The 12,889-nt window shown below is 35.0% G+C and overlaps 1 protein-coding gene across 3 annotated transcripts in view; it reads right to left on the bottom strand.

Moving 5' to 3' along the window:
* Positions 1-448: 448 nt before the first annotated feature.
* Positions 449-12,889, bottom strand: part of HACE1 (HECT domain and ankyrin repeat containing E3 ubiquitin protein ligase 1) — a 49,207-nt gene continuing 36,766 nt past the window's right edge. For 2 of the 3 annotated variants that reach the window (XM_027454781.3, XM_027454782.3), the window contains 6 exons: positions 12,255-12,451; positions 7,548-7,679; positions 6,827-6,925; positions 6,441-6,511; positions 1,810-1,923; positions 1,127-1,373 (listed from right to left, as the gene is read on the bottom strand). In XM_027454781.3, coding sequence (XP_027310582.1) covers positions 1,271-1,373; positions 1,810-1,923; positions 6,441-6,511; positions 6,827-6,925; positions 7,548-7,679; positions 12,255-12,451 — 716 coding nt within the window. In that variant the 3' untranslated portion in view covers positions 1,127-1,270. Of the gene's footprint in view, positions 1,374-1,809; positions 1,924-6,440; positions 6,512-6,826; positions 6,926-7,547; positions 7,680-12,254; positions 12,452-12,889 lie in introns of all 3 variants that reach the window. The other variant, XM_027454780.3, reaches the window with a different exon arrangement.

The following is a 12,889-nucleotide window of genomic DNA, read 5'->3' as shown; positions in this document are numbered from 1 at the left end:
TGCAGCAAAAGCATGACAAGCAGGGATGCTCAGATTCATTAAAACAAACAAACAATCCACAGAGCAAACAAAAATAATCTTAGCCTGATCCAAAGCAATAATGTAGACCTATTCTAGGGTCCCTAACAAAGTTTTGCAAATACATCATCTAACCCCACTTATCAAAAGCGCATGCTGGTAAACCACAGTTGTGCGTTTTTGCATGTTACTTGAGTAACATACCCTAATTCTACAGAAATTTTTATGTGAGATTCTAATTATTATAGTCTTGACAGTTAACCTTTCAATAAGCTCAGGTTCTTTCCATGTGCATTTGCTTATGACCATCCATATACTCTGACAATGCCTTCTCAAATACTGCTTCAATGGCAATTTAAATTACTAGCAAGATGAACGGAATCTTAAAAAAAACAAAAACACAAAACCACACACACTAGTCACATTCAAATTCTCGTAAAAATATTAAAATTTTATAATAACTTTTGAGCATACAATTATGTCAAGGAAACAGTAAAGGCATTCAAACAAACAAATGGATATAGAACTTAAATAATATTTACAAATTCTAATCTGCAAGTTGACTATAAAGTCACAAATACTTTAAATATTTAGTAGAATATAGTGTAAATTCTAATATAAATTAGATAGTAATTTCATCTGATATCCTTTCCAGTTGTAAGTCTAATCTTTACATATTATATACATTAAAATGCTAAAAAGTTATAAAACTTTATTTGTTGCTATGCAAAGAAATGGAAAATACATCAGATCTGTCTTACTGTACAATATCCAAATTGAACTTTCTATAGTGTTCTCTGAAAAAATAAATGGCACTTTCACATGCAACAAGGCAAAAAGTACATGTCTGTCCATTACCAGTATGCCATCTGAATGTAAAATAAACTATGACACAAATGTCATTCAACCATCTAGTTGAAAATCAAAAATAAGACTGTAGAAAGAGATTCTGACAAACTTCCTGATTCAGACTGAAGTAATAATGAAAAGCATGTAAACTGATTTCCATACAGACCTGACATTTAAATAAATGAAAATACAGAATACTGAGAAATGTAAGTTCTTTGACAGTATCAAAGTTACTTTGACAACATATAATGGAGAGAAAAACCTGATGATCCTGTGTGAATTCTGAAAATCAGCCCTGCCAATGGGCTGCAGCACCTAAGCTGCTTTTCTATTGACAGTTTCCAAAATTACTTCTGCCACTTTGAATTGCACATCAGTAGACAGATGAGTTTCCTGGACTTCATTATGCCATTGTGTAACCATAGCTTCCACAGTGTAATGCCACAAGAAGCCTGTCCTTTAGGATTTCTTTACTTGGGTATTCAGGTAACTTGAGCATATTGATGCTGAAAAGAAAAAGAAAAACAAAGAAAAAACATCAAAGAAACTCAACAGTCGTTTTCTGATTGAGAATCCTGAAGATGTCACATTTATGGAACAAAAAGCAAACAAATAAAACCAGTGCTCCATTACAACCCCATAAAGTATTCATGTATATTGCAGAAAAGTGAGCTTTTTTCATTCTTGTAAAATTTAATACAATAATTTAACTTGGATATTCCCTTATTGATCCCACCCCTTGTGGTTAAGCAAATGAGCAAAACAATGCAACTACCTCTAAGTAAAAACCCAACACTTTGTTGGCTAGAGAATACTCCATAAACTGTCTAGAGTTTTTTGATCTTTTTAATAAAAGCATTCAAACAGATTGTATTTTTGACTGACAATGATTTGAAAAAATGCCTTATATCAGATTATTTTAATAAGACCTAGTTAACATACCATGTGCTTGATGTTGGTAAAAGATTTGCAGTATACGGCACAGCAGCAATTGTAAAATTTTGCAACCCACTTCCACCCATTATATGGGCAAAGCCACCATGAGGCACCCTGGAACTGAGAATACTCACAGAAGTTAGATCATTGTAAGGACATCTAAAACATAATATAACATAATAAAACATATTACTGACCCTGCACATACTTTTTTTTTTTTTTTTTTTACTGTTACATGTGACCAGCTTTCATACAGGTTCTCCATTTCTCACCAGAATCAAAATTTTCACTGTCTAAATACTTTTAATTACGATATTGAATAATACATTTATTTATGTTAGACATCAAATTCTTTGAAGGCTAAGAGAACTGTGTCTGCAAAGAGAACTCATTCCTTTGACCAGTTTTTAGAACAAAACGTCATCTCAGTTTACTACAGTAATTTTACCTTATTCGATTTATTTACATTTACAGTTTAAAAAATAACTGCATTATTAAAAATTTTGTTCTCCAATTACTACCTGTGGGACAACTGACTATAGTGTTTTGATGCATCTTTTCATATAGGTTTTCAGTTTACTAATAAAACCAACATATCAGTTAAATCCTCATCTATGGCCATTCTATAGCAAAGCCACAGACACACACAAAATCAATGACATATTCAGGAATGCATTCTCACTTAATCATATTATTCAGATTTTTTTCCTTTTATCAATGTATTATTCAAGGATTACTTTAAATATAAATAGATAATAGACCTGCAATCTTCAGCATCCCTCACAAATTTTAATCAGAGAGGAATAGAGTAAAATTTAGATATAACATCAATGGAAGTTGGTATATGTTACAATGTCATACCTGTTGTTACTACAGCCCTCATAAAAAGAAAAAAAGACAGTCAAGAAACTATTAAAAGAAGGACTAAAGAAGTTGAATGTGAGCCAATAATGCATCCTTGCAAAGAACATCCTTGTTGAATCAGGAAGAACATTGTCATGAGGTGAAGGGAGGTAATCCTTCCCCTGTACTCAGTCCTGGTGAAGAAGAACTGACTCCAAACTCTCCAGTAGAAGAGAGACAAGGGCACACTGCAGCAAGACGAGCACAGGGCCACAAAGGGATAAGAGCACCTGACATGAGGAGATAGAGCTGGGACTGTTCAACCTGGAGAGTCGAAGACTCAGGGAAAAGTGATCAATACATTTAAATGCCTGAAGGGGAAAATGAGTAAGATGGAGCCCAAGTTTTCTCAGTAATGCCCAGTGAGAAGACAGGAGACAATGGGCTCAAAATGAAGCCCAGGAAAATCCATTTAAACTTGAGATTTTTTTTTATTTTTATTTTTTTTTCCTGCAAGGGCAGTCAGACACTGGATCAAGTTGCCCAGAGAAGTCATGGGGTCATCATCCTTGGAGACTGGACAAGACCATGAGCACACAGCTTCAGCTGACCCTGCTTTGAGCATGGGGTTGGATTAGGCAGTCCCCATATGTCCCCCTCCAACCTTGTCTATTTTATGATCCTGTATCTAGCAAAGAAATTGATAAGACAAAATAAACCTTCCAGAAAATATGAAAAAGCTGTTAGCATTCCAGATTTCAGATACTTACATTAAAGATAATGAAAAAACAAGATGACTGCAAAAAGCAGGAGCAAGTGAAAATCAGAATGAAGTAATGCTTCCACTCACGGTAAAATTACTTGATAAAAATGCAGCAGAGCAAAGGTTGCTATTGCCAGATGTTAAGGAGCTATGACAGAGGTCGCAACAATACTTTTTAAATATACCTGTAAGAGCTAGCTATAGTGTCCAAGAAAAAGCTATACCACCTGTCTTAATGACAGCACTATTCAGCAGGCAGTTCTAGCACTGGTGTATAAGGCAACCATCAAGAAGTGAAGTACTGATTATTTTCAGCATACTATTTCTGACACACAAATGTGATTATGTTCACAGCCACAGTTCAAAACAGTTGTAAAAGATTTTACAATGGTACCCTCTTTTATATGATGTTTTTGGCTTGCATTTCTACTACAGTGCTGCCTCCCCTGCAGAGATCTTTTGTTCTGTGAGCCAGGAGAATTCTACATTCAAATAAGCAATAAAATACAGACTTCACTCTGTTGAATATTTCTTATTCAGCCCACTATTAACTAACATTTTTACAATTTAACTTATTAGAATGCTTTTCATACAATAGGTTAAAATCATACAGAATGGTCGTGGATTTCAAAGCTTGAAAGTAACAGATGGCTGCAGCATGAGTACAAGGCTCTGAGTATGAGGTTTTATTTCAAAACAAAACACTGCCAATAACAGAAAGAGGGCCTTTCAAATATGTGTAAATAAGATCACGAGATCCTACCTTTCACTCTACAAGTGCAAACAGCCTTGAGCAAGAGCAACAATACGATTTCATAGCTTTGGAAACTTCAATGATATTAAAATGTTTAAACTTGCATCTGAATCTTGTCTACCTATTTTTCCATAGGCTATATTTAGGCTTTCAGAGTGCTAAGACCTCCAAACACATAGCATCTGCTACTCAAACTTTACATGCGATATGGAAAGTGTGCTGTTAAAAAAAGATGTCTCAGAATTCGTATTACTGCTGAACGCAATGCTGTATGCTCTGAACTACTAAAGTAAGACTTTACTACATGGAATAAAAAAATCTTTAGGACTGGGAGAAGATGAAAGGTAACACTTGAGAAATATTTAGAAATGTCAGAGAAACACTGAAGACATTGACATAAATGTAATTAATGTTATTCGACTCACTAAATTAATTTTATAGCCTTTAATTGGAAGGAAAGAATAGTACTACTTCATAAAAAAAATCAATTAAGTGGATATGTAGAAGAGACTAAAGGAAAAAATAATGAAAAATTCAAATGCAGACTACCAAGCAGCACACAGAGAATCTTAAAAGAAATTCCTCATTAAATAAATATGGAGTATTCAGTTAGAAAAAGATTCAAATTTGAAATCAGGTATACTTTTAGTGTAAAGTTTGATTTGAAATACCAGCCTGTACTAAACAAACTGGAATTTTAGCTCACAGACAACTCAGCATCTAGATCTTCCATGCCCAGAAACTATGACTTTCTAAGGCATTGCTGGATTTATGTGCAAAAATGCTAGGTGCACACCACTATTAGAGGTAATTTCTCAAATCTAAATGTTTGCAGAGAAATATCTGTTGCGTTTACCTCACTGGAGAAAAAACACAACAGGTTCTTGCTAGGTGATAGAAGAAAAAAATAATAGCAATTTGTTTCTAAATTCCAACTCAGAGTTCTTAAAAAAAAAAAAAAAAAAACGTATTTCCTACTAACAAGAAATCCTAGTAACAAAGTTGGCACATGATTTGTGAGCAAAATAATACATGTTTGAGCACTATTCAATCAGACCACGTAACTGTTTACTTGATAGAAAGCATCCCTGAGAATCCAGATTATCCCAAATGCCACGCACATAGTGAATGTCACATCAGCATCATTTAGAATGTTTTAAGCAGAATTTGAAAAATGACTTTATATCTTAAGTATCCTTATTTGCCATCTAGATTTAGAAATGGATTAGTCCATTAAAAGATGGAAGACCAGCAGCTGACACGCAACAGATGTGCAATCAGAGTTACAGATTCGTTTCCGTAGAGGACAGACAGAAAAAGATGGATGTGCACAGAATTAGCTTTTTTAATTGTCTGCGATCCCTAAAAACAATGAAATTTGTAATAAATCAAGTGAAACTAACAGAATTTGAAGACTGTGCCATTTGATGATACATCCATGACTGTGAAATTCCTTCCTATAAAAGACAAGGTTTGATGAACTAAATTTGCATTTTACCACCGCTTAATCACAAAACCTATAAACAAAGGAAAGGTCAACTGCTCCACTGATCCCAGAGTATGAAAGAAACACCAAATTAAGAAGACGGCATGATCTTTATCTGCTACCAGGAAAAAAGAAAAAAAAAGAAAAAAAAAAAAGGACTACAAAACCTAGACAGCCCATGTGTGTCACTCTGCAAAGTACCTGTATACAGATATCTGGCAACTCACCCAGCTCAAAGTGGCATTTACTGGTCAACCTGTCCCGTCCCTGCCCTGCACTGCCACCAAACCATAAAGGAAATTGAAGTGGCTTTCCCTGAAGACCAGCTTGAATTTAGGGCAGAAATACTACATAAGACAAACGGTCTTGCATAAGGTTACACTTTCATTTGATCTTGACATGCTGCACTAACGTTAAATCCAAATGAGCTTTAGTAGAAGGATATTCTATTTACACTGACTAAAATGATACCCATTTATATCTCATGTATTAAAGCCTTTATTGATTCCACCTTACAGTGCAAGGTGGCACAGCCCACCGCAGGAAGGTTAGAACTAGATGACCTTTCAAGTTCCTTCCAAACCAAACGATGATTCCTGGAGGAGCTAAGAGCCACATAAATATGCAATAGAAAGAAGAATATAAAGTGCAGTTAAATTCACTACTTCCTTGTTTAAAAACTGCCTGAAACAGCAACTTGTTTCTACGTAGGTGGTTTGTATGGCAGTCTGAAGTCTGTTAACTTATTTCAGAGTATCTAGCACATTTGTTATTACACTAGAGTTTCTCACCTGCCAGTAACAAACTGCAATAGTAATACTCTCTCTTCCTGAGTTAGTTCTTCCACAACATCCCAGAACCACTAAATGAAATAAGAAAAAAAATGTTAGTTTTCATTTTTTACTACTTACAGTACTTGAAAGGATAATGGTAAAACAGTAAGTTTGTGTTTGTATCTTCAATTATGGATATTTTCAGACCAAATTCATATATAACCAAATCATTTAATATACAAGAAGTCATTTAATATAGAAATATAGTATAAAAAAGGCTCCACAAATTTTAGTCAGTCAGCTTCCATGAAAAGAGAAAATGACAACAAAAAAAACCTTTTTGTTGATTAAATTACAATAATCTACATTATTCAAAAAAAAAAAAAAAAAAAAAAGAATTTTACCTGAATAACTTGGTCTCCTCTCTCATAGCCACTGGTGTATTCTGTATTTTTTAACCAATCATTCACATCAATTTCTGGCATGCCAGACAACAAAAGCTCCTTCAGAAAAAGCACATAGATTTGGTTAGTGCTGACTAACCATTAATTTAAAGTGTCTATGCTATTTTTAAAAGTTATTGCTTTAAAAAAATGCTGTGCATTTTCTGTTTAGTTTCAACCTTACAGTCTTGGATTATTATTACCATGACTAACTTTTAATACAAAAAAAAAAAAATACTTCAACTCGGATAATGTAACATGATCCGTCCAATTTAAACACAGAGTATCAAAGGGTAGAAATTACGATGAAGGAACTTAGAAAAAAAAAATCTGACTTTTAGCATGACTAGAGACAAAACTTGAGATATCTTAGTTACAAAAGATCAAACTACTCCAAAAACTTATTTCAATTTGATTCTCAAACTCGAAAGTGTGTCTCAAAGACAGTAGACAGCATCTCCTGACTTTAAAGAATTTTTTTTAAAGAAATGCCAGAAAGATGGCTATTCTAAATAAGTAGGAAAAGTAGCAATACTCAGATTGGGAACCCCACTGATTGATGCACAAAGAAAGACTGAAATGAAAGATACACGATTAATATCTTGTGGGTACTGAGCTTTACTTCTACATCATTACATTACTGATGAAGGGTGCTGAACAAAGTACAGGCATATCTGCTTACCAGTTCATATTCATCAAACAGCTGAATCAAAGACGGTGGAATGAACATATGGAAACCTTGTAAAAAGGCATTTATCTGAGGTTGAATGGCTCTTGTCATTCTAAGTTCAGTGACAAGCTGGACATACTCAGCCTGTAATTAAGAAAATGACATTAAGACATACAACAGCAAAAATACATCATGCTCACGCATACACAGATATGCATAAATGCAGTCCTCCATACATCACAAATATTATCTACTGTAAGGTGTTAAGAGTCCCCTATGAACTTTCCACCCACTGAAGCAACCTGAGATAATTCAGAAGACCCTTCAGAATCCAGAGCCCTTTCTGCTATTTCCCTTCCCTCCTTCCACCAAGACAATTCCCAAAAAGCAGGGTTCAGAGGCCAGTCAAAACAGACCTGGATCAAGCCCAAGGAAAATAATAGAATTTGGTTTGTCGTGCCTGCATCTAATACAGCCACCACTGGCATTTGTTGTTGCACAGTTAAGCCAACTGAACTCAGAAAAAGGTAAAATTCCAAAGCAACATTTGTGAGCCAAAAGCACTTGCTTGCTTTCCCACTGTCTCTGGAAGCCTAACTGAATATACTAACTACCCCTGCAAATTTTGTTGTAATAAACCCTTCACCACACAATTCCCCCCCCCCCCTTTTTTTTTGTAAGGTCTTAAAAGTCTTCTCAGTTTTTAAAAAAGGGGAAAAAACAAAAGCATTTATACAGTAAACATGCAAAAAGACAATAAAATAGTTTGCACGCTTGAGAGATTTGGGTACTCTGTCCCCTTTAAAGGACTCCAGTTTGAAAAGGAATCCACTAGGGCTCGGCTGTTGAAAACACAAAAGCCTAGGAGGCAGTTAAAGGAAGGCTTTTAGAAAAAGACAGACTTAAAAGTGCCTGCATTAAAGCTGTACAAACACATCTCATTTAACCTGACAGAACTTTGCAAGTCTAATAAACTTTCTTTACTCCAGAAAAGAAAATTTGTCCTCAAATAGAAATCTATTCCTGGATTATTTGAAGTATACAGTTTCAAAGTAATGCTTTTACTTCCTAATTGTGATTTCTAATAATGGAATCATAAAATATACCTCCCAATTAAACCATCTTAACCATCACCGTGCTTCAAGACAACAACCTTACAAAAACACCACGTGGATTTTTAAATTAAAAAAACTTTGATTAACATTTGGGCTTTGAACCTGCACAAAAGCAGGTAAGTATTCTTTCTCTCCTCCCTTTCTGAATAAAAAACAAACAAAAAAAAAAAAGGCAGCATCAAAGACAGCTCCTTACATTCCCAGAAGTATACAGGGGTTAGTCAACTGCCTCACGGTTGGAAGATACTTTTAAATGCATTAATACCATTCTATTAGAGTGAGAGGACGATTAATTTATGAAGACATTCCTAAGTATGTCTTCAACTGCCAAGCTGTTCCCAAATATCTAGTTTCAATCTAGCAATCTCCCTGGGTTGCTTTTAGTACCTCCCTTTTCTAACGAATTAGATGAGCAGCCAAAGGAGATTAACTGCACTAGACCAAAGTCAGCCTCTGCATCTACATTTTATAGCTCTGGGAAGAAATAAGAAACATTAGCTAGGATTAAAAGCAGTGTTAACAATGGTCTTCAATGATCAGATCAGAAATATTTGTTTTTAAGTCTCTGTTACTTACATTAGGCTATTGAGAAAGCAGGGTTGTAGAGAGAAAATTTCACAATCTTATTTTGAAAAATCCATTAGAAAAAATTATTACATACCTAAGTACCTATTTTCTGCATTACAAATATATTTACATGAAATGCTTGCTTTATGAAAAACAGTTGCTATGCTTTAGGTATAACAAGAAATCTTTAAACAGCCTGGTACAGCAGCGCATATTGACTATCAGAACTGGTGCATGCTGAGAGACCTTTACTACAAAATTTACGTAATGTATGACAGAAAAAAAACTGGTCAATTTGTTTTTCCCTCTGTTCACTTCATTTGCATTTTATTCCCTCTTAGAAGCCTTAGGAACACATTAAAAAAACAAATACCTCCAGAATTTCATGCACAGTCCTCCACAGTGCATAAAAGGTACAACTCATTCTGCATTCAGCAAGATGCACATCACAAATCTGACAACAACGTCTAGCTTGGGTAAGGGCTCGTTTTGTACTTTCCTTTGAGGTGAAGCAAGCAAAGATCACACCTCCCTGATTTCACAACCCCAAACACTGGGGTGAGGCTATGATCAATGTCCATTACGATGTTCAGGTTTAGGGGGCAGCCATATTCTAACACTGTTTGAAAAAGTTGTGTTTTTTTTATTGCCTAACAGCACAGCCAGGTCACAGACAGACAAGTCCCAAAGCCATATGACTGTGGAGTTTTGGACTACTTTTAAAAACAACATATGGTCATACTTTGTCTCTCTCTCATTTTTCCTAAAAAGTAAGTCGAAAGCTGCAGGAACATATACAGCAAAGAACAAAGAAAAACATATAGCAAGGTACTCGAAAAAGCAAGACTTCTGTTTGAGGTCTCCCCATTATCATGATAAAAGGCAGTTGAACCACTGCTATAATGGATACTTCATCTGGAACTACACAGACAGCCCAATTGTAAGATTGGAACATTTACATTGCACAAACCCACAAGCATTCACCTATTAGACAGCTGATGTAAAAAGAGAAAATTTGTTCGCTCAAAGAAAACAGCTTCTTACAAACAGCTGTTATTACCACTTCTCAATGGGGCTGGTGGCTTTTTTTTTTTTTTTTTTTTTTGCTTTTCAGTAAGAGGGAAATGGATTGTTTGGATGGTTTCTGTTGCTTTGGATTTGTTTTTTTTATCGGCTTTTTTATTTGTTGCTGGTTTTTTTAATTTATTTTTAAGGAATAAAGATTTGTTCAATTTCCTTTAAAAATATGCTGTCTTCAAACAGGTAATCTGCTGGTGTGCATACACAGCAAGTTCTTTTAGGAGCTATATTTCCTTCTCCCAGAGGTATTGCGAATACAATGAGTTTTAAACAGAAGTCTTTTATTCCTCAAGTAAAGGCAGAAAAAAAAGATATCTCTTGCAGAAAAGAGAGATGCATAAATCAGAGGATACTCTTTTCTGTTTAACCTACTAGAGCTGCACGTTAGAGAAATCCAAAAAAATTTCCCAACAGCACTAAAACCCAGATCTACAATTTTCAACAACTCAGTTCGTTGTGTCAAAATCAGCAGTATAGAGACAGTGTCATTCTTACAGATGTTTGTTGACTTTACATTTTGCAGCCTGCAAATTCAAAAATCAATGAATATTAACAGTTTAAGAGCCACCCTAACAGCTAGCTGTTTTTTTCCCATCCTTCAAATAAAAGCTACACAAACTCTAGTCCCCTCCTGTCACCCCAGAGGAAGGCTGATGAGCTAGCATGGGTGCATCTGTTCTACAGTGTTGCACAGGCAGAAGTTAAGGGAACAGCGTGAGCTAAAGATGTCTGAGGATATCCTTGCGTAGGCAAACTTCTAATTTCACGCTAACTGATAGCTGCCAACTGGTTTTTAAATGGTTGTTATGAAACCAGAATTTATTTCAAGTACATCTGTTTTATATACTGAAATTAAGACCAGAAACAAGAATCAACATCTTTGCTTTCTCTGATAGGTAATAAAGAAATTAATCATCCACTCCCTTCACAATTAGACTTGTTTTATCATCTTTACTCTTTCATGAATGATTATATTGCAGGAGACAGTGCAGAATCAGGCTAATAATATGTATTTCAGTTATTGCAATGGCACTCTGCCTTAATGAAAATGAGGATTAAGCACACAAGAAACCAGTGCCAATTGCGCCAAAAGAAACTAAATTTTTGTTAGAACAAATGCTGACACCAAGTGGTCATGTACCATTACGACAGCTGCCTATGCTAGTGATGAAGCTGCAGGAATACTGCATACACAAAGCAAGTTAGACTAGATCCACACTTAAGAAAACCAACACACGAAACAGACAAGGAACAGAAGAATCAATGATACAAAAAAAATACAGGTTTACACATGACACTGCTTTGGTTACTCAAAAATACCTAGTTATGAGCTGCAGATTTCAATTAGAATAATGTCGATCTTCATTTTCTGCATGAGTCAAAATCTGGCTGTGTTTTCCCATTTTTGTTTTTGAGTTAAAGCTGCAGAGAATTCAAGGGCTTTCCAAGCTTTTACTATTAAACTATATTAAAAAAAAAAAGAAGTAGATATATACTACTGATATAGATACATTCTGAGAAAATTGCAAATGGCTGAAAAGCTTCCTGCAGCTTTTTACTCTGCCAGTTATTCTGTATATTACTGCACAGCAATCTAGGGCCATAGACTGCCCTAGCAGGCAGGATGCTTTGTGATGTTACCTGTGGTTTTATTTTTTTAAAGCAATTGTTATCGTTTTACTCTCCTGCTATTTACCCATATCTGCATTTTTTGAAATAAACACTTTGTTTTCCTTCTGAGAGTTCTGACAGAAATAAGAATATCAAAGCTGAACACTTAATGGAGATTACTACTTCGATAACACATTAAGCTAGAAAAAGGGGGCTAAAACGTGTTGGCAACTTTTTAATGTACTTCCTTCAAAAGTGGTGTATCATTTATATTTGCAGTTATTCAGAAAGTCAGTCCAATTATTTTTCTTATACTGTCAGCTTCTGACTAAACCTGTATACTCACCTTGTTTTCCTGTGTAACAAGTATACTTGCACCCCCTGGCTTTAATGGCACTTCTTCCATTGCTCCAAACACATCAGTTTCAACAGAGAAGGTCAGCTCTAAACCCAGATCACTGATATCATTATCTAAAATCCACTGCAAGTTCTTCGCATACTCTGGATCAATAGATGCTACATCCTGATAATTTACAGGTATACCTAGAAAAAAAAATAATAAAGACAAATCCTCCAAATAAATAGGATAAAGTGAAAGGCATTCTAACTTAATTTATGGTAGAAGATTGCCCTCTAGAGAGGAACCAGAATAATGCAGTATTAGAAAAAGGGAAAAGGGATTCACCATAACTGTAACAGACCTGTACTTACTACATTTTAAAAGCATTGAAGTTTCCTCTGTATGTTTTTCTTTCCAGTGAAGCAAATGGCATACCATTCAAGCAACAACAGTTTGCACAATTTTACATAACTAATGGACATCAGTAGAAGCATCTAACCATACAGAACATACAAGGTTAAATACATTACCCTAAATAAACTCAAGTTTTCTATGCGACTTCTAGAAACTCAAACATAATGTTTTGCTATACATTATCTTTTCCTCCCAGAAAAGGATCTGGAAAAAAAGACAATCTTTCT

Source organism: Anas platyrhynchos, chromosome 3 (genome assembly GCF_047663525.1).
Source record: "Anas platyrhynchos isolate ZD024472 breed Pekin duck chromosome 3, IASCAAS_PekinDuck_T2T, whole genome shotgun sequence".
Classification (NCBI taxonomy): Eukaryota; Metazoa; Chordata; class Aves; order Anseriformes; family Anatidae; genus Anas; species Anas platyrhynchos.
This window is presented reverse-complemented; position numbering and strand designations above follow the sequence as displayed.